The 23,792-nt window shown below is 26.2% G+C and overlaps 2 protein-coding genes across 4 annotated transcripts in view; both read right to left on the bottom strand.

Moving 5' to 3' along the window:
• The window catches only part of LOC100211841 (periodic tryptophan protein 2 homolog), a 61,465-nt gene extending 51,176 nt beyond the window's left edge, over nt 1-10,289 (bottom strand). The window contains exons 1-6 of the mRNA XM_065813529.1: nt 10,180-10,289; nt 9,942-10,054; nt 9,289-9,383; nt 5,821-5,920; nt 5,519-5,662; nt 2,594-2,729 (exon numbers count right to left, since the gene is read on the bottom strand). Coding sequence (XP_065669601.1) covers nt 2,594-2,729; nt 5,519-5,662; nt 5,821-5,920; nt 9,289-9,383; nt 9,942-10,054; nt 10,180-10,197 — 606 coding nt within the window. The 5' untranslated portion in view covers nt 10,198-10,289. The remainder of the gene's footprint in view (nt 1-2,593; nt 2,730-5,518; nt 5,663-5,820; nt 5,921-9,288; nt 9,384-9,941; nt 10,055-10,179) is intronic.
• Nucleotides 10,290-12,292: 2,003 nt separating this feature from the next.
• On the bottom strand, nt 12,293-23,359 carry LOC136088787 (extracellular matrix-binding protein EbhB-like). 3 transcript variants are annotated; one of them, XR_010642480.1, is made up of 3 exons: nt 23,240-23,359; nt 14,273-14,329; nt 12,293-12,562 (listed from the first exon to the last, which is right to left on the bottom strand). XR_010642480.1 is itself a non-coding variant. In XM_065813531.1 (3 exons), exon 2 carries the CDS (start codon nt 18,587-18,589, stop codon nt 17,744-17,746), a length of 846 nt encoding a protein of 281 aa, XP_065669603.1. In that variant the 5' UTR covers nt 18,590-19,100; nt 19,306-19,472; the 3' UTR covers nt 12,293-12,562; nt 14,273-17,743. The 3 variants fall into 3 exon arrangements, 1 of the variants encoding a protein (XP_065669603.1); XR_010642481.1 differs by lacking the exon at nt 23,240-23,359 and adding an exon at nt 19,412-19,472; XM_065813531.1 differs by lacking the exon at nt 23,240-23,359 and adding an exon at nt 19,306-19,472 and having other exon boundaries at nt 14,273-19,100.
• Nucleotides 23,360-23,792: the final 433 nt, after the last annotated feature.

A 23,792-nucleotide genomic window follows, 5' to 3' on the forward strand; every position in this document is an offset into this window, starting at 1 on the left:
TTTTTTAGTTTGTCTGGTATTTTTGTATTGAGGTGGAGTAGAGTTGTTTCCATAAAAAAGCATCACGAGATTGGAAAGTGTGTTTTAGGATGCCTAGCATTTGATTTGTTTTACATGAGGCAATGATGGATTGGGTTTCTACTTTAAGATCATTGGTAATTTGAATTCCCAAGTCACGCTCAGAGGTAGTTGTTTCCAATGTAGTTTGAGTCGTTATTGAACAAGGGCCTAATTCCTCCATTGAGTACTTGAAAGGTGTTAATTTTTTTTGGTCAAAGTGCATGACCTTTCATTTCTTTGCATTTAGCTCCATGAGCCAATTTTTAGTCCACTGGACAATTTGGTCAATATCTGATTGGAGATGAAGTTGAGCAGCAAGTGAGTTGACAATGCTTAGGATTTTAGTGTCTTCAGCGTAAATCTTACAACTGTTTTCTTTGCTTATTACATCTGGCAGAACATTGATGAAAATAACAAATAAAATTGGACCCAAGACTGATCCTTGCGGAACTCCACTTGTCACAGGTAACCAATTCGATTGAGTGTCGCCAAGGATGACTCGTTGAGACCTGAAAAGAGTAGAAAAGCTTTTATCCAATTGAGAAGATTGCCTTCGATTCCATACATTTTTAATTTGTAAAGCATTCCTTGATGTGGGACTTTGTCAAAAGCTTTAGCAAAATCCAGAAATACGACATCAACTGGTAGCTTTCTGGCTATATTTCCAGTCAAGAAGTCCATTGTTTAAAGGAGATTTGTAATGCATGCTTTTTTCTCTAAAATTCCGTGTTGACTATTTGATAAAAGATTGTTTGATTTTAAATGCTGCATGATTGCCTTCTTAACTAATTTCTCCATTATTTTACACGGAATCGAGGTGAGGAATATTGGTCTGTAGTTTGATGGGTCGATTCTGGAGCTCTTCTTAAATAAAGGTGTTACATTTGCTTTGGACCATGAGCTTGGAATTTCACCATTGTCAAATGACTTTTGACAATATATATAAATATATATAAATATATATATATATTTTAAAAATATATATAAATATATATATATTTATATATATATATATATTTATATATATATATTCATATATATATATATATATATATATGTATATGTATATGTATATGTATATGTATATGTATATGTATATGTATATATATATATATATATATATATATATATATATATGTATATATATATGTATATATACATATATATATATATATGTATATATATATAGATATATATATACATATATATATACATATATATATATACATATATATATATACATATATATATATGTATATATATATGTATATATATATATATATTTTCTTTACTATTTTTATCTAAATTCATATTCATCAACAAATTTCAAGTTTCATGCAATAATCTCTTAGTGTTCAGTTTTTATGACCCTGCAATGTTTACAGCCCCCTCAATTGTGGGGGGGGGGGGGGGGAGTTAAAACTTTATGTAGTCATAGTTTTTGAAAATTAAGAGATTATTGCATGAAATTTGAAATTTGTAGATGAATATAAATTTAGATAAAAATAGTAAAGAAAATATTTTATAAACTTGTTGCTCCCACGATAAGGGCCGGGTGGGCCCAAAAATTAGGGTTTTTTATTCCCAAGCTCCAATCACCCTAATTCTTTGCAAAACATTCTTTTTTGATATAAGCATAAACATACAAAAGTTTGGAGTTTGCACAAAGCCTGTAAGTGTTAAAACTCAAACATCTAAAAATCCAGTGTACACCACTGTGTATTTTACTACTAAAAGTTTCATGCGTTTAGCAATCATCAGGTAAAAAATACATTGTTTTTTTCGTTAAAAAATATACTCAATAAACATCGTGGCATTCAAAAACAATTATAAAAAAACTTTACATAATATCATACAAAGGTACGCAAAAATTATTAAATAAAAAAACAGAAATTATATCTAAGTGCCGTCACAAAAACAAGTTCTTGCTTGACAACCACGAGCCCAAAGATTAAAAAACCAAACCACGCTCGCAAATAGTTATAGTTTTATAATTGTTTTTGAACGCCACAATGTTTATTGAGTATATTTTTTAACGAAAAAAACAATGTATTTTTTACCTGATGATTGCTAAACGCATGAAACTTTTAGTAGTAAAAATCATGTAGTTATTTTTATTTAACCTCCTCAAAAAATCAATTATATAGCTCTGATATCATTTATTGAGCACTCTTGCTGAATATATGCTCACAACAAAATTAAACTTACTTATTCATATATATATATATATATATATATATATATATATATATATATATATATATATATATATATATATATATATATATATATATATATATATATATATATATATATATATATATTTATATATATATATATATATATATATATATATATATATATATATATATATATATATATATATATATATATATATATATATATATATATATATATATATATATATATATATATATATATATATATATATATATATATATATATATAGCTGACACTAAAATTTAAAGTCAAATTAAAATGTCAATCATTAAAAAAACTATTAAAAAGATACATCTAAAGAATTTTTTAGTAGAAAACAATTAATAATAATGCTTCGATGTCCGGTTAAAACAAAAGGTCTGAAGTTTTTCATTCTGTTCACTGAATATATACGTACAGTCATATCTTTACCACCAACAGCCAAAAATCTATAAATTATTATAATAATTTATGTAATAACTCACAATAATATAAGCTAAATAATAGTTAAAAAAAAAGTTTGCCATTTCGCTTGCTATATATATGAAAATGAAACAACAATTAATGATGAATTTGAAATTATTTTTGATATAATTTTTATTTAGTTAAAGCAAATTTGTACATAAAACAATATTTTGTTGATTTTTTCACTTTATTGCTAATAAAGTTTTATTGCTAATAAAATAATACAGATCAGGTCAGAAGATCAGGTCAGAAAAATCACTATGCTACTGGTAATATGTAATCCAGTACAACCTGGATAATATGTCCTGCTTCCTTTAAAGGTTTTACTTTTTTTAGGCAAAGGTTAGGAGAAATTAATTCTGACTCTTAATATATATATATATATATATATATATATATATATATATATATATATATATATATATATATATATATATATATATATATATATATATATATATATATATATATATATATATATATATATATATATATATATATATATATATATATATATATATATATATATATATATATATATATATATATATATATATATATATATATAGGGCTTCTGATGAAGGGGGCGCGCTCGTGAAACAGGCCCATATAACGAGAGTATAAAATCACGCTCGTTCAAAAGTTTAGGACGGAAAAAAAAATAAGCTCTTATATGATTTTTTTATAAAATATTTATTTGATTATTGTTAATAATGACCATCATCGTTTATTACAAAAATAAATTTTCATAATGTAAATTTTCATAGATTTTTTTAAATTTATTTTTGTATATAGTATAGATTTTTTATTAAGTACTATTTATCTTAAATTAATTTAAAAAATGTGCGACTGTGGCGCTGTGGTAAGAGCGCTTGCTTAAGAAGCAGAAGATTTAGGCTCGATTCGAGCTCTGGACATATTTTTACGTCACGGTAAGGAAGAAGGCGTGAACTTCCTTGTTAAATGCACTTCCGCAGTGCTCTGTGACAAGACCGTTAGGCCTTCTTGGGGCATCTAAATAATAAAAAAAAGTAATAATAAAAAAACAAACATTTCTGCTGTTTAGAATGTCCCCAATCAAGGATATTCCAATAGGAAACAAAGTAATGTCAACATTTATGAAATGGAAAGTTGAAGAGGTAATAGGCTTTAGAACTAAAATTACCGACGGAATTACATACGTTATTGAAAGATACTGCAAAGTACAAGAAATAGGGAAGCGATATTACAAGGTTATAAAGGCTTGATACGACAAAGTGCTTTATGGTTTATCGACAGGACAAACTTTGTGACAAATAACACAATTCAAAGACATTTAGAAAAACAACAGTTAAGGGGAATATCTGCTATTTAACTTACAGTTAATAGTTTTGAAGAAGAATTTCAAATTATTCTTGTGTTATAATCTACTATTTTTTTGACAATAATAAAAAGCGTTATTTATATAAGAAATTATAAAAAAATATATTTAATGATTATTAATTTACGAAAAAAATTAGTTATTAAAAAATTATCAAGAAATGTAAAAACCATTAATCGTAAATATTAAGTTAACAGCGTTTTAAATACATATCAAAACAACAAAAGCAAAAAATTTTAGCCACGAATTTATTCTTCAATACTATTATAAGAACTTATTACTGCGTTTTTGTTTGGTTGCATTTTTTTATCATTAATAATTTAAAAAAATAGCGATCTGGCGCAAATATAAAACAAGAAGTTGGAAAGTATAAAAAACTAAATCGTTAAAGTAGTATAAATGCACTGTTGTAGATACTAATTCAAACATTGACAAATGAAAGTCGTACAACAAATAGAAAGCTTTTTATAAACACAGTCTTCTACAATTTTAAAATTTCAAGATCGTTCTCGCGGTCCTGTCCCCCAGCGCGCATAATTGCGCTCAATGACAACATATTATAATTTTACATGTGTGATATAACACGCTTAGCGATTTTTTTCATCAAAAGCTCTGTATATATATATATATATATATATATATATATATATATATATATATATATATATATATATATATAAATATATATATATATGTACATATATATGTATATATATATATATACTTATATGGATATATACATATATATATATATATATATATATATATATATATATATATATATATATATATATATATATATATATATATATATATATATATATATATTATATATATATATATATATGTACATATATATGTATATATATATATATTTATATGTATATATACATATATATATATATATATATATATATATATATATATATATATATTATATATATATATATATATATATATATATACAACTCTTGGAATTTTTATGTTTTATGTTAACCCTTTTCAGTTTTATGTTTCATGATAACCCCTTTGTGTCAAATTTTTTTTGCTGACCTGATGCTGAACTCTAACAGTTTAAGGTTACCAATTTATTGATGACCTCATATTTCCTAATTCTTAGGACTGTGTATATATATATATAGTATTTTTCTTACAACACACAATATTCATTTCGCCCCGTGGCTAAGAAATTAACCGCACATAAACCCTGTGAAAACAAGGAAATCAAGCAATAAGCAAGGATATCATGACTATTAAGAGAGAACTTATTGAGAAATTAATAATACAGAACTTATTGAGAAATAACACAGAGATTTTTAAGGTATACTAAGCTGTATTAGTTCAAAAGTTTTTAATAAAAAATGCAGCTTTTTTAAAATCCATATATAATATTAAACTCAAACAGAATCTAACCTTGAATCATCTGACCAATCAATACATTTTGTATCATCATATGCACCTAAGCAAGTTCGCATGAGAGTTAATGGAGTGAACTCTCTGTTTGTTCCTGGAGCTTTCCAAATTTGAATACCTCGACCATATGTAACAGCTATATATCTATGTAAAATAAAATTATTATCAAAAAAATTAATTAAACTTAACAACCCCAGTCTAGTATGTTCTGAATATTGTTGCATACTTAGACAAAAATCCAATTTAAATCAATATAAATAAGAAGTTTCAATTCAAAAATGTATGACAAACATTTGACTTACTTGCTATTAGGACTGTACTTAATAGCATAAACTTTTTTCTTAAAACTAAAGAAGTCCAACTTGTAATTAGTCTGTAGATTGAAAAGTACACATTTCCCATCTAAATTTAAAAACTATATAATAAAAAATAACTCTATAAAATAATAAAAGTATTAATTTGGTTTTTAAAAACCAGAGGTGGAAAAGTAAAAGTCACTTGGTAACTTTAAGTTAAATAGTAAATTGTGTTACTGTAATTGATTAGTGTTGTGTACTTTGGCTTTTAAAATTTTTTAAAACTTGTAACTTTACTTTTATTATTCATTTGTTTGTATTTGAAAAAAAAAAATGTAAAAAATACAAAATGGTGAGACAGGTAATTACTAAATTACTCTTCTATAGCACCAACAAAAAATATTAATAATAGTAATAAAAAACTTTAATAAAAGTAATTGTGAAGAAACCAAATTAGTAGACTGCACAATGACATTTTAAATCATACTATTTTAAATTCAATTTGAATGCAGACAGTGAGGGTGATTCACTATATGGTCTGTAAGAGAGTTCCATACATGAATGAAGATTGTGTACAATTTTATAAGTCATATAAAGATCAAATTAAACTCTGATTATTCAAATAAATATTCAAGGGATTCAATTTGGAAGACAATAAATCTTGATAAGTAATCAATGTAAAATGACATCTTTTACAGACAATTCTGGTAAAATATTTTTGAACTTTTTCTATGCAAATTATATATTTTAAAAGACGAGGGCTCCAAACTGGGATGCAAAATTCTAATACAGACTTTGTAAGCTTTTAATAAAAGTTGAGAATTGTTAGAGTTAAAAGATTTTAAAAGTAGGTAAATGCGAGAGAGTACAATGGTTGAAATACAAGAGCAGTGATTAGAGAACTTTGTATCAAAGGACACATTCCAATATCCTGAAATACAAGAGCAGTGATTAGAGAACTTTGTATCAAAGGACACATTCCAATATCCTGAAATACAAGAGCAGTGATTAGAGAACTTTGTATCAAAGGACACATTCCAATATCCTGAAATACAAGAGCAGTGATTAGAGAACTTTGTATCAAAGGACACATTCCAATATCCTGAAATACAAGAGCAGTGATTAGAGAACTTTGTATCAAAGGACACATTCCAATATCCTGAATTGAATAAGCAGTTTCAATATTGGTATCGGAGTTTAATAATAATAAGGATGAGTAGATATATTATATCGTAGGATAAATGAAAACATTTGTTGGTTGATACTTTCAGTTGCTGAGATTTTTTAAAAAGTGTTTACAAGATGAATATTGTTGTAATCATTTCTCAATTGATACAGCTTAATATCATCTGCAAACAGCTTAATGCCACAATTTCCATCAGTGCAGTAAACTATGTTGTTAATAAATATTAAAAACTCTTAACTGGAATGTTTTCAGAAAATGAGACCAATGCACATATATTGAGAGCAATTAGTTTCAAAATTTTACTGAAGTATTTTTTAATTAAAGTATTGTACTTCACTAAATTTTAAATCATATACATTACTGAGTATAAAAATCATATACATTACTGAGTATAAAAATCATATACATTACTGAGTATAAAAATCATATACATTACTGAGTATAAAAATCATATACATTACTGAGTATAAAAATCATATACATTACTGAGTATAAAAATCATATACATTACTGAGTATAAAAATACACAATGAAAAAAAAAATTTCGCTCAAGAAACTTCTTCATTATCCGCTTAATACAGAACATGTTTCATTCAGCACTGATTAACTAATAAGCAGGATAACAAACAAATTGACAGGATAAACGTTTTTTTTTAACAAATGCTGATGCTTAACTCAATTTTTATGTTTGATTCAAGAGAAAAAGTGAATTTAGGTAATGCTTTATTCAACTTTTAATTAACAGAATACATGTTGTTAAATTATGCCATTTTATTACTTGCTTCAATACAACGCAAATAATAAAAATTTGTTTTACTATATTTCTAGTCACATAACTTTTTGTAAGTATTATTGAATTGCAAAAAATCTGATCTAATTTTATTAGTTGATAAAAAATGTGTTTATAAACTTGCTACTTTATAATTTGTTTTAAGTAAAGTTTTGAATCAAACATGTTTTAAGTGAAGTTTTGAATCAAACATGTTTTAAGAGAAGTTTTGAATAGATTAAATGTGGTTTAAGTGAAGTTTTGAATCAAGCATGTTTTAAGTGAAGTTTTGAATAGATTAAACATGGTTTAAGTGAAGTTTTGATTAGGGTCATTTCTTTCCCTACCATGAAAAAGCTCCTATTGTGATTTTTGAAAAAATAAATAATTTTTTTTTTATCTGCGAATGATTTTTTATAGCTTTTTTAAGAAAATCTTCTACATTAAAAAAAGGTTGTTTTTTTTTATGGCAAAAGTTTTTTTATATACTTAACCCAAGGGAATATTCATTTGATATGCTTTTTATACTTTATTTAGGATATAAAATGAATTATAATAATAAGATTTAAGATTTAAAAAAGAAAAAAAATATTCAGAAAAAGTTATAAAAGTTAAATTAATATATTTGGACGGACAATTGCAGGAGCACTTACAACTATAAGTTATGGCGAAGAATTGAACAACAACAAAAAAAAATACTTAAGAAGAAATAAAGTTCTAATTCTGAGAAAATCTTTAGTTGATAATTTTTATAAAACTAAAAAACCAATATTTCTTTTATTTAGTAATCATATTAAATTTATGCACTTTTTTCTTAAAGTAAATAAATAAAATTAAAATCAAGATTTATGATTTTTTTCATTCATGGTAGGTATAGAATCAATTACGGTAGGTGGTGCCATTCATGGTAGGTGAAGAACCATATTAAGTTTTATAAAAACCTAAAAAAAAAAAAATTTACTCAAATTTGAATATAAATTAATTAATAATTGAGTATAAATTATTAATCCAAAAACCCTAAATTTAAATCTGCTTGGAGTTATGAAGTTTTAAAGTTAAAAGTTTTCTTAAAGTTTTGGTATATATCTGTAGGAGAAGACATAACCCTAAATCAAACATGTTTTAAGTGTAGTTTTGAATCAAACATGTTTTAAGTGAAGTTTTGAATAGATCAAACATATTTTAAGTGAAGTTTTGAATCAAGCATATTTTAAGTGAAGTTATGAATCAAACATGTTTTAAATGAAGTTTTGATTAGATCAAACGTTTTAAGTGAAGTTTTGAAATTCAAAATTTTAGATTGGTAACTTTACCTTTTACTTGAGAAAATTTTTAGACTTGCTTTTAATAGAGTAAAATTTCGCTTAAGTAACACTACTTTTACGTGAGTACAAAATTTTTTTATACTTTCCATTTCTGTTAATAACAATAAAAACAATAAAGCAATAATTCAAAAAAAATGTAAAAAGGCTTTATAATAAAATATAACTTTCAGATAAAATTATTTTTGTTAATTAACCTTCATCTATAGAAAGCAGTAGATTGTTATTGGGAGAGATGCACAACCTTGAAATATTCTTCCCATTTTCAAATGGAAGCGTCGCAGATTTATTGCTAAACCAAAAAAATTTGAAAAACTCAACAACAACAAAAAATTCAATTATTTTATTTGCCATTAAAAATATAAAAATTACCGGCATGTAATTTTAGGAATAAAATTTAAAAATTTTCAACTTTAAAAGTTTAATGAATAAAACACGGTGTAGGACATTAACTAAAACATAAAAATAGTTTTGCACTAAAAATGTATGTATTTTTAATAATTAACTTTGCCCACCCCTCCCCTCCTCTTACTCCTCTACCTCCTCTACCTCCAACTAATAAATGGTTGAATCTGAAAAGAGGAGACCATTTAAAAAAAAAAGTAAATAATAAAAAATTAATGCCCAATAATAATTTAAAAAAAATAATTAAAAAAAAATAATTTAAAAAGCACGTTTTTGGTTTTTATAAACTTTAAGCTAAAAATAAGGCTGTAGTGAAAAATAAGAAATGAGTTTCTCAATTTCAGTTGCAAAAATTCGATAAATCTATTTTACACATATTAGTTATTATAACTATACTTATGATTTCACCTATTAAACTATATTTTTATAAAACCAAAAAACTTACTTTTTAAGATCAAAGCATGTTACTCTGTTTCCAACTGGACTTAATACAGAATCACCACCTGATGTAAATATAACATTTCCTTTCCTGTAAACAGTTCCACATAAATTCTGAAACTAAAAACAAAAATTTTAATTTTCACCTTTGATTTCTTTTCACATTTTAACTTTTAAAACACAAATAAATTTAAAAAATATTACTAAAAGTTTTAGTTCTAAAGTAATAAAATAACTATAAATACCTTGTAATCAATTTTCATTATACCACTGAAGTTGTACTACTTCTGAAGAAATCTTTTTTTTTAACTTATTGTATTATATTATAAAAGGTAACAACAAAAGTTAATTTTTAATTTAATGTAATAAAAACCACATAAAATTAATATTTAAAAGAAAAAAATTAGGCATTAAATATAAAATTATTGAAAAAAATTAAAAACTTAATTTAAAAAGAAAAAATATTTTTTTTTATACAAAAAAAACACTAAATTATTAAAATTATGCTGTGTTATAATACCAATTTTATAACTTGTAGTTAATTAATATAAATGCTAAAATTCCTTGAGTACTAATTAGTCAAAAAGTTAGTAAAAATGTGTGTGTGTGTGTGTGTGTGTGTGTGTGTTTATATATATATATATATATATATATATATATATATACACATACATACATACATACATACATACATACATACATACATACATACATACATACATACATACATACATACATACATACATACATACATACATACATATATATATATATATATAAATTATAAATTATGTTAGCCTATTCTACAAATAGAGTGCTCAATGTTCTAAAAGAACAGAGCATATATATATATATATATATATATATATATATATATATATATATATATATATATATTTTGTCTCATATTTAAACATATTTAAAAACATCCTTTCGTTTTGTTTTCTTATTTTCTTTATTATTTTTATCACCCTTCTGATCGTCAAACGTTGTGTTATCTCATTCATTCGTTATCTATCATGTCAGTTTATTCACTTTTGCTCTTTTTTGTGTTATTTGTCTTTTTTTCTTCTTTTTATTTTGTTTAATATATATACATATATATATATATATATATATATATATATATATATATATATATATATATATATATATATATATATATACATATATATATGTATTTATATATATATGTATTTTTATATATATATATATATATATATATATATATATATATATATATATATATATATATATATATATATATATTAGGGTGTCGCAAAGAGCAACATTTTTGAAAATAATATGCTCCCCCCTAAATGTGTTCTATCTAATACAAAAACACTAGGTTTAAAAATTTTTTTCAATAACAAATATTTAAAGGGGTCCCTAAGACCCTCAAATATTTAATGGGTCTCTAATTTTTTCAAAAAAAAAGTTTTTCAAAAATATGTCAACCTGATACTCAAATGAAGCGAAATTATATAAAAATTTCAAAAATAAAATTCATTTTGAAAAAAAATTATTTTTAGTTTTATTACATAAAAAATTACATTTTTTAACAAAAAAATGAAAAAAAAATGCATTGTTTATGTTTTTTATAGTAACTTTGATAAATAAGTTATGAAGGCAACTTACCTAGAAGGAAAACTGTTAAAAAAAATCTTAAATTTAACAGGGAAAAAAAAGGTAGAAGCCTTGGATGGTTACCTTTCTAATAATAGAATCACAATAAAGAAACTCAAACCTGATCTGGAAAACAGATAATGCTGGCATTAGAAAGACACCCAGTTGTAAAAATGAACTTTACATAATGTCATATTTTAGAAAAATAGTATAATAGAAACTTATCCATTATTATTAATATTTAATAATATATGTAATTTATTATGCTAATAGTACTTTACTATTACACATACAAATTAAGACAAAGAAAAAAGACTATGGGGTAAGCTATGAGGTAAAGGAATAAACTTTTTTCTCACACTGTTAAGCTCAAGCTTAACAGTGTCAAAAGTGTTTTTTTGACACTGTTAAGCTCAAGCTTAACAGTGTCAAAAAAAGAATAGCTATATCAAATTTGTTTTATACCCGAGTCAAATTTTCAAAGAACAACTTAAGCTATAATAAATTTATTTTATAACCAAACCAAATTTTAAAAGAAGTTATATTGGATGAAATCGCACGGCATAGTGTCAAACTTCAGAAATTAGAACAATTCTGTTAATTGATATAATTTTATATTGTTGCAAGATTTAATTTGCTAGCACATTACCTATAGACCTCTTTCACATTTGATAACTTTATGAAGCCTTCCTTATAACTATCAACTTTCACACTTTTTATGAACTCTAATAATTATTACAATTTTAATGAATCAGTTGAACATTACTACAATCCAGTCTAACACAGTTACACTCCATTTACACACTAACATAGTTACCAAGTACTCAGAAAAGTAAAATAAAATTTTATAATACGAAAAAAAGTTATTTTTATTTAAATTGTTAAATAAAGATTTGAATTCTTTGCTGTTCCAATCTCCATAAAACATACAAAATGAATAAGATAGTTTAACAGATTAAACTTATTTTTTACGATCAAATGGATCTGACCAAATCTTCATATCTAAAAAAAGGAAATTTATGAAAGATCAAAAAAAATAAAACTGTCATATCAAAAATAAATAAAAGAAATTATATAAAAATATTCTTTTTGAGACAGTTAATCATAGAGACATAATAGAGTATTTTAGGCCTTGTTATGAGATTTTGTTGCATATCAGATAAACGTAACGCTAGAAAATGTAACTTGACCTAATGTACATTTTTATATCATCAAAAGTTAAATTACATCAGTTGCGTATTTTAAAGTACCGCATTATAATTATATTTAATTTGAAACCGCATTAAAAATTATTTAAAGATTAAATATCTTTAAATTAAACAATATTGTTATAAATCCTTATTCCTTCCTTATTTTATTCCTTCCTTATTTTAAAAAAATTCTACTTCTGAATTATTTCTTAAAACATTCATAAAACAACAATATCGTTTTATTTTTGCAGCTTGTTGTTTTTTTTAAATGAGGGTGCAATTGTTTATGAGTAAATTTCTAAAGGGTCAAAAAAAAGCAAAAAAATAATCAACAATTTTTTTTTAGCATTTTAACTTTAACAAAATCTTTGTCTACTACTCATAAACTAGTTAATTATTTATCAACATTTATTCTTGATCAATATAAAAAATTGATAATGAAAAACTTTTGTTAAAAAGCAACTTCAAAACTAAAAAAACCATCTTTTCATGAATTTTTTATATAAAGTTTACTGAGAAAAATCTTTAAAACAATTTTTTCTACAGGCTTGATTCTGGCTTATTCGGCAATACATTTATATACAGTTGTAAGCATTAAACACTTTTGGATATTAGCACTTGTATAAGGGGATGAAAAAAATTTATTAATTTAAAACTATAAATAAATAAACAAAATAGTTGAATGTAAAGCGAATATAAAAGAGTAATTTAAATTTGATAAAATGAATTTTTTTTTCTTCAACATAAATTGGAAATTCTTAAAGCAAAAAAAAATTTATTTAAATTAATAAAATAAATTAAAATTTATTTTTATTTAATAATAAATTTAATTTAAATATAATAAAATAAATTTAAATTTTTTAAAAACAGAGAGTAGAAAAAATTTGATTTTTTATCCAAACAAAAAAAACAATAAAAAATTCAAAATTGCAGTGAAAATGTTTTTAAAAAAAACTAATTTCTGCCTAATGTTTTCTGTACCAATTATTTCAAAAGACTGTTTAAATATTCCACTTGAAAAAAGTTTTGGCATAACATAAATAGCTTAACGCATAGGTAAAATCGCCGTTTCATACGTAAAATGCAAACAGAAATGCAGATTTTTGCAGTAGTAGTGTAGTGGTAGAGCGCTTGCTTTTTAAACGAGAGGTTCCGAGTTTGATTCTCACCACCTCCCTGATAGTACCACGCTCAACTTCCTTCTCAGCACAGCGGCCTTGTCCGTCAAGGTTCATGTTACAGAGTAGTAGAGTTAAGAGAAGGTTATAACCACAATTAAGTAGCTTCCTCGTCTGCAGTGACCTTCTTGGCCTTGGGGAGGTGAATTAACAAAAAAATAAAAACAAAAAAAAACAGCATAACGCTTCTTAACAAGGCCTGTAATTGATATTATTAACAATCTAATACATTTTAACAGCTAAAACATAGTTTTCATTTTTTGCAGTCGATACTTAAAGACTTAAAATCAAATAAAAAAGAATAGCATATATACAAACAATTAAAAAGATAAAAATATATTTACTTCCAGGTTGCACTTCTGATTGAACAATATCTTTCCTTGAAACTTTTTGAATGTCTCCTAATAATAATAAAAAAAAAAAAAAAACATTTTTTCATACTTTAAATAGTCAACAATGGTTAGTTGAATTTGCTGAGGTCACAGGTCTAGTAGTGTGAGGTCAGTAATAATATGAAGTCACAGTGGTGAAGTAACAAACAATAGTTACCAAATGTAAAACAAATAAGTTGCTTAAACAAAGAAGCTAACACATGGCAAAGTACAGTACAAAGATCTCTAGCAGTACAATTATGTTTAAGTAAATTAATGTTTTAATATTTTTTAGTTTAAGTTCGTGTTTCAAGATAAAACTTATATAAAAAAAAGCCATATAATTTTTAAATAAATGGAACACATTTTTAGTCTAAAAAAGCAAAGCTTTATGTAAACTAGTTGTCTGAGTTTTATAAAAATTACAAATATTAAACAGATACACTATCTTTCAGTCATGGTATTTGCTATATTTTTTTTACTACTCCAGTTTCCTACCTCAAAGCGACTAAATATTTCTTCAGTTAGGAAGCAGATAAGTAAGTTTTTTGCAGAGACTGCTTTAGCTTCCCAAAAATCAATAATATTGGATTAAACAATTAGTAAAAATTTATAAAAATTGAAATTTGTGATAAAAGAAGTGTTATTAAAATTTATTGTATAATTGTAAATAAAAAATAAAGCAAATTTTTTTCACTTTAGAGCTTTTTAACATTTGAAAAGATGTCTATTCTTTAAAATACTTGATAAAAAAATATTTCCATCACTTAAAAATATGGGTACAAAAGTTATTTTGCAGTAGCATAGATAATCAAACTCTATAATAAAAATACATTAAAGGACTTCTTCTTGTTTTAATTCTATTTGTCATAAACAGTAAGTTCAAAACTTAATGATTTGTTACTGATATAAAGTACACATAAGTATATTATTAGTTTAATTTTCAGTGTCTGTCTTCCATTGAATTGTTAATTATATAAACATGCTTACACTAACAAATCATTCATACTATTATATATGTTTCATGCACTTTAATATCAATTCCAACAATAACAATTTTAAAAATGTTGATAATAAAAAGCAAATAAGTGTCTTAAATTTTACTATATGAATGTTGCTGTAATAAAATCAACTACTATGATTATGGAAAACACAGCAAAAAAATTATAATTTTGAAGGAGTTAGAGTTATGTGTGGAAAATGTGAAGGCATCAAAGCCCTTGTGAAAAAAGAGCACAACCCCTAATGGTATTTACTCAGTGCATTGCTCATTAATTATATTAAATGATAAACTTTATCTGTCTATAGGGTTGCCAGATGTCCCGATTTTACGAAGGAGAACTAAGTAAAAAAAATATTTTTACATATTTGGCGCAGAATTCTCCTTTGTAAAATCGGGACATCTGGCAACCCTATCTGTCTAGAATGCTGGTATTAAAATTATTGAATCATTCCTTTCCAACCACATTAGTAATATTGTCCTTGATGGACAACACCTAGTAGGCATATGACATGTTTTAAACATCTTAATAATGAATTAAAATGTTTTTTGGCCTTTAAAACAAATCTTGTGCTCACTTGTCATAAGATATCTTTTAGACACAAGTTACTGGAAATAAAGAGAGTTGGTCTTTGAGGATGACCCTAATAAAGCGGTTAGAAAGAAACAATTTGATAATCTCAAAAACTTTCCCAGATACACCATATGAAGCAAGCTTATGGAGAAGACCGGCAAGCCAAACTTTATCAAAAGTCTTAGGCATGTCAAGAGCAATAGTCCTAGCCTCTCCGCCTCCATCCAATTAGAGTTTTTCGGTTCCAAGTCTGTGGGTAAATACCTGGATCCGATACCGGTTTAAGGCTCGGCGAGTCTCATGGTTCGAATGTTTTGCCTTGTTTTGTAGGCAGCGGTGCGTCGTCGAGCTGAATCCCTACCTTTTCTACAAAAATATATTAGTAGGGTTTGTGAATCTAACTTAAAGTTGAACTTGGCAAATATAATAAAATATATTAATATTGAATTATTAAATAAATTTGAAAATACTCTAAAGTCTATTAAATTAACTGTTGAAGCTCGTAGCAGAGACAATGCTAATCTTGCAACAGCCCGATTAGCAATTGATTTTATGTTTAGAAAATTAAAAGAATCCGATGGTAATTTAAGTAGAGAGCTATTAATGACGATGAAAACTCGAATAAATAGCGGTAAAATCAAAAAATAGAAGAGCTATTAGATTCTCTTGTAAATGGTACCATGCCTTCAAAGAATATACAACTATTTACCACAGATTTACTGAAGAGATTATTTGGTGAGGATGAAGAACAGCAAAACACACATGAACAGGGACATTCAGCTGAAAATAACAAAAATACTACAGGAAATACACACTACCATTAACACTGGAGAACTACATAAAATATTAGAAAGTGCGAAATTACCAATTGTGCCAAGTTGCGGAGATAAATTAGCTGATATTAAAAAAGAATTATTATTTTCAAAAACCATTGGGTGGAATTGACTTGGAACTGACAAAATTAAATAAAAGCTCCCATTTCTGCCTGAATTCAGGAGGTTACATTGGAAGCGCATTTATTGCCTGAGAGAGAAAAGACAAGCTCAAGGACCGTCATGAAGAAAATTATGAATAAAATCCTAGTCAGTTATAGGGTAATAATAAGTAATGCGATGACAGGTTGAGTCCGAGGAGAAGAAGAAAAGATGAAAGGATTATAGAAATCATTGCATGGTCAAAACCTCATAAGGGAGAAAAAAGAGAAACTGAACACAGGCTTGGGTCAGAAACAAGACATAAATCAAGGAGTGAAAATGATTAGAGTTGATCAAGAAAACGATTCACAAAGTTAACTACCTGAGTAAGAGATTGAGAAATGTAGAAGTTATAGGCTTTACTGCCAGCAGGGTTAATGGGGTTAGAGCTAAGCCATTTAGCATTTGACTATTAGATTCTTTGCAAATCAAAGGTTAAACCCATCAACACTGAGATCTAAAGAAGGAATAGCAGAATCTAAATTAGCCTTACTAAAAGCAAGTCTGGTGAGTTTTGCAAGAGGTAAGGTTCAAATGATGAAGGTTGCTTTGCAGACCCCAAATGTTTTTAAAACATAGGGCTCCTTATGTGGCCTCGCAATACGCACTAAAAGCATTAACAGGGACACTATCCATATGCAACATGGCACTGTAAATACTCTGATATTTGGAAGCTGTTGATAGAATCAGTCTTTCTGAGATTTTCCACAGAGTTCAGGAAACTTTACTTCTAGCCGGCCTTAGAACCATTAAACTGAGTTCTAGAGCTGTATTCTAATTAGGAGATAACAGGAAGAGCAGCATAGCCACTATCAAGGAGGCACAAACAAAAATATATGATTAGAGTCAAGAAGATCCAGCATTCATCATCCTAGGCAGGAAACAATGTAACAGGTTTATATCTGCGCCAGCCTAATAGATAAAGTAGCAGAATTATTCTGCTTAGCAGAATTATTCTGCTTAGCAGAATTATTCTGCTTAGCAGAATTATTCTGCTTAGCAGAATTATTCTGCTTAGCAGAATTATTCTGCTTAGCAGAATTATTCTGCTTAGCAGAATTATTCTGCTTAGCAGAATTATTCTGCTTAGCAGAATTATTCTGCTTAGCAGAATTATTCTGCTTAGCAGAATTATTCTGCTTAGCAGAATTATTCTGCTTAGCAGAATTATTCTGCTTAGCAGAATTATTCTGCTTAGCAGAATTATTCTGCTTAGCAGAATTATTCTGCTTAGCAGAATTATTCTGCTTAGCAGAATTATTCTGCTTAGCAGAATTATTCTGCTTAGCAGAATTATTCTGCTTAGCAGAATTATTCTGCTTAGCAGAATTATTCTGCTTAGCAGAATTATTCTGCTTAGCAGAATTATTCTGCTTAGCAGAATTATTCTGCTTAGCAGAATTATTCTGCTTAGCAGAATTATTCTGCTTAGCAGAATTATTCTGCTTAGCAGAATTATTCTGCTTAGCAGAATTATTCTGCTTAGCAGAATTATTCTGCTTAGCAGAATTATTCTGCTTAGCAGAATTATTCTGCTTAGCAGAATTATTCTGCTTAGCAGAATTATTCTGCTTAGCAGAATTATTCTGCTTAGCAGAATTATTCTGCTTAGCAAAATTATTCTGCTTAGCAGAATTATTCTGCTTAGCAGAATTATTCTGCTTAGCAGAATTATTCTGCTTATCCCTAAAGTCTTTCCCTAAAAGGCCTTCTACAAGACAGTACTTAGATGCACTTAACATCGATCCAAGATGAGTTTTTTTGTTGAGACACTATCTCTAGTTTTTACATGTTACAGTTATTGCCAAAGACTATACTTAAAATCTTATATATCATCAAAAATCTAACTGGAAAAACAACAGTAACATTTAGAATTATAATTTCAAAGATAAATCACTTTTTTAAGAAATTACTTAAAAAATATTAGCAAATACAATAAAAAAAAGTCAATATTAAAATTTCCATTAACTGCTCAACATTTTGAGCTAGAAATTTCCTTGCAATCTTTTTTATAAATAAAAATTGTGTTAAAACATGAAACAAAATGGAAGACACCTGGTTCAATGGACTGGGTGATTTAATAAGGAATTAGACATTAACACTAGTTAAGTAAGAACTTGCAAGCTTGAAATCTATATGCCAATTGGCATGCCATGTTGTTGGATTTTGGAATAGTAATTCTTGGCAATCCACAGAATTGGTAATCCACAGAATTTCCTGGATTTATACTATCGGTTGACTTGATGCCATACTCTAAAATATTAATGATTGAACTACACATGATTTTAATGTAAACAAAGGCATATAATATATTTTCCTATTGGTCAATTACTATGTAATTATCCATGTGCGTGCTGCCACCACCCATATTTTGCGTTTATAAGTAATTATAACAATTATGAGTGGTGCAATCTTATTGCCCATAACTGTATATTTATGATTTTACTAATAACCTTACCTCTAAAGTGGCTCTACTTTCTAATGAAACAACTATAGACTCCAGTTTTGACAAAAAGTAATCATTTTTTGATCACTTAGAACATGCTACCAATCTTAAGCCTCACCTCTCTTCTGTGACAGTTTAGGGCTGGCTAATTTTCCATGTTTTATTTATACTTCTTGCTAAAACAATCAGTATAACATCTTTAATTTTTTAAAAAGATGATTTACTAGTAAGCTTAAAAAAACTTAAAAAAAAAAAGAAAACATTTTTAAGCTTGAATGAGGTAGGAGTAGGTGGAGCTTGTTAACCTCAGGTGGTCACCTTTCTAGTCATGTCAAAATAAAAATACATAGTTTTTGATCTCTTCAAAAAAGTTAATAAAAAGGCGTCCCGTAGGAAGTGACTGAGGTTGAAATTTGACCAGATCTGTGGCCGGAATGGGTTTGATAAAACATAGCCAGGGCTGGGGCTGGGTTTGTGAATGGGGCTGCATAAACATTTATACATCCTAAAGTATATTTTTTTAATTCAAAATTCATATTATATTTTGTAAATATATATGCATATATAAACATCATTATGATCAACATGGTCATCACAATCATCATTGCTATCATTATCATCATCTTCATCACCATAATCATCATCATCATCATCATCATCATCATCATCATCATCATAATTATCATCATTATCATCATCGTCAGGCTTTAGCCTTTCTTATTTATACTGTTTCCCTAATATAAACAATCTAGAGCATTTTCTTTTCTTAACTAAAGCTCATTCATAAAATATGTAAGGCATTCTCTTCAAGTTTTTATACTTCTACCTTTTAATCCTGAAGCTGCTACCTCTCTACAGGCTGATAACTAAATCACTTTAATCTTCTTGAACAAATGTTGGTCAAAACAACATTTTTTTCTAATCTGTCCTGATAACTCTTACACATCTTCATGTTTTCCTTTTATATACAACCTACAACTTTGTAATTTCCTAACCATTTCCTAACTTTTTATCCCTATCCTCTATTTTAAAGTAACTTATAACTTAATAGTGGCTGATTGCAACCTTGTTGAAAGTACATAACAGTTTAAAAAAATATAAATATATGCCAGCATTTAATAAATAGTAAATGTAAGTATAAAATTATAATATGTAAAGTATTAAAAAAAATTTTCGAGTCACAGCTATCAAACCCTGCTTAATCTTATAACTTTGCTGGGGCCGGGTTTGCAAAAAGTCTCATTTTTAGCTAAGGCCCTAAGTATGTATATATACATACATAACTAAGTATGTATATATACATACATAACTAAGTATACATATATACATACATAACTATATATACATACATAACTATATATACATACATAACTAAGTATACATATATACATACATAACATATATACATACTATATATACATACATAACATACATAACATACATAACATAACATACATAACATACATAACATAACATACATAACATACATAACATACATACATACATAACATACATAACATATATACATAACTATATATACATACATAACTATATATACATACATAACTAAGTATACATATATACATACATAACATATATACATACATAACTAAGTATGTATATATACATACATAACTAAGTATGTATATATACATACATAACTAAGTATGTATATATACATATTTTAGGCCAGGGCTAATACTTGTATACATATTTAGGACCGGGTCCCAATATATATATAATATATACATATATATATATATATATATATATATATATATATATATATATATATATATATATATATATATATATATATATATATATAAATATATACACACACACTCACACATACACATTTATGCATACATATATACACACACTTATTCAAATACATTTATCACAAACACTTATACACAGATACACATAACTTTAAATTTACTAACTGTATTTGATTAGGAAGGAGTGGAAAAGGTTACTCTTAAAACATAGATTGAATGGAGAGCTTTTTCATAGGGAAGATTAACCCAAGATTTTATACAAAATCACATAGTTTAAGGATCTTGGAAGTAAAATAAACTCATTAGGATTGAATTTGTAATTCTGAAAGCGTATTATGGTTTATTCTAAAAATGGGATATCCTTAAAACTGCTTGCTGTTGAGATTGACCCCATATTTGACAAGCATATCGTATATATGAGCCAAAAGTGGCATGATATATATTTAATAGTGTTTCCAGATTGACATTATGGCAAACTTTAGCCAGCATTCCATTTGATCTGCCTAATTTTATGGCTAAGTCTTTAAGATGGGATACAAACGATAGGTTGGAATCAATTATAACTCCGAGTAATTTGATAGAATTTACAGGAATGATTTTCTGGCCACATAATTTAAAGTTAAAGTTTTTATTGATTTTTAATTTATTGGATTTGAATATGACCAATTCAGTTTTGCTACAGTTAAGAGAAAGCTTATTTGAGCAAAGCAATTGAACTAAATTGGCAAGATCATGATTAATGTATTTATTAATTCTTTTTAAAGATTTGTTGTTAATAAGCAAGTTAGTATCATCAGCAAAGTGGTAAGGAGTTGCAAACTTAATTGAGTTATTAAGGTCATTAATGTAAAGAACGAAGGAGGGACACCATTAGAACAATTTATTTAAGTAGATTTTGAGTGATCAATTGAGACAAACTGAGATCAGTAGTGAAGATAGAAAGTAAACTATTTAAGAGGTACTCCTCTGATTCCATAATATTCTAATATCTTGAGTAGGATAGAATGATCTCGTGTATTCAAAGTTTTTTGTAGATCTACTAAGACACCATATGCAATGTTTTTATCATCAAGAGCTTTTCTAATTGCCTCCTAATTTTAACAAGTGAGTGGGTTGTGGATTGATTAGCACAAAGTCCATACTGGTGTTTGTAAAGGCATTTAAATTTATCCATAAATGCATAGAGCCTCTTATGTATAGCTTTTTCATAGAGTTTGCTTAGGTTAGAAAGAAGAGAGATAGGTCAGTAGTTAGACATATCCATATTAGAACCTTTTTTAAATATTGGAATGACTTTATCAACTTTGAAAGCATCTGGGAACAAACCATTTTGAAATGAGTTATTTATAATAATACTAAAAGGTCTAGAAATTATGTCTAGAATAAGTTTAAGAAGGAATGTAGGAAGGCTATTAAGATCAAGGCTTTTTCCAGTTCTAAGAGTGGCTTTAATAAGATTAGAGATTTCATTCTTTGTGACATTGATTGTTATACACATCAGCTAAAACATCACAATTTGGATTGACTGCAGTCTCGTTTTTGTGCACTGATGACATGGTTATTTAACAATTTTGATGGCTATTCAGTGAAATTTAAGAGTACATGAAATGTTTTCAGTAAAAAAATGCTTTTCTTTGAAGCAGATAAAAAAAAAAGAAGCTGTTTTTGGGAGTAACAAATTATTTCTTATAAGGTGTTATTTCCAAAAAATTCCAAACATCATTCATATGATAGAAAAGTGACGATATATTAGGATTTTAAATACCTATAACTTTTAAAAAGTTGTGATGATATTACCCCAAAATGCACATTTTCCTTTTAAGTGAAGAAAATTCTAGCTTTAAAAAGTTTTAATTAAAAAAATCTACATCTTTGGATTAGTTTATTTATATTTATCTATAATGTGAGGTCAGTGACTTATTTTTAATTATTTAAGTGATAATTTTTATAGTTTAATAATGTTGCTTAAAAAGGTGATACAATTTTTACTAAGATTTTTTCTTCATATTTTTCCTGTTACCTATTATATAGTTCCCTATTAGTTATATTTATTATAGAGACTTTAAGAAATAAGTGATCTATGGTTGCATTTTCTACAAGTTTTCAAATTACATGCAGTGGCCTTTTCAAGTTAAAAAGTTTAAATAAATATTGATGAAAATTACTATATTTCTCTGGAACAGCTTTTGGCACAAAGTATATTGGTACAAGAGATAAACCTGTTGCAAGAACCAAGCCATAAACTGCTAGTTTGGAAATAAGCGACATTTGCTAAAAGTATTATACTTTTATTATATATAAATATATATATATATATATATATATATATATATATATATATATATATATATATATATATATATATATGTATATATTTATATGTATATATATATATATATATATATATATATATATATATATATATATATATATATATATATATATATATATATATATATATATATATATAAATCATGTTGGTGCATTCTACAAATAAAGTAAGAATAAAGAAATAATGTTCTTAAAGAACAGAGCAAAAGTAAATTAGTAAAAATACTTTAATCTTTTTATCTCTTCGACAGGTTGTTTCTCCTGTAAGTTTATCAGGAAGCCTGATGAAGCTACAGAAGAAGAAACAGCCTTCTTGATGAACCTAAATAGGGAGAAACAGTCTATCGAAGAAAAAATTAGATAAGTGTTCTTACTAGTGATGTAGCG

Source organism: Hydra vulgaris, chromosome 12, assembly GCF_038396675.1.
Source record: "Hydra vulgaris chromosome 12, alternate assembly HydraT2T_AEP".
In the NCBI taxonomy this organism is placed as follows: Eukaryota; Metazoa; Cnidaria; class Hydrozoa; order Anthoathecata; family Hydridae; genus Hydra; species Hydra vulgaris.

Excerpts from the sequence above, each read along its gene's own strand:
- LOC136088787 (XM_065813531.1), bottom strand. The coding sequence starts at position 18,589 with ATGTTAAGTGCATCTAAGTACTGTCTTGTAGAAGGCCTTTTAGGGAAA.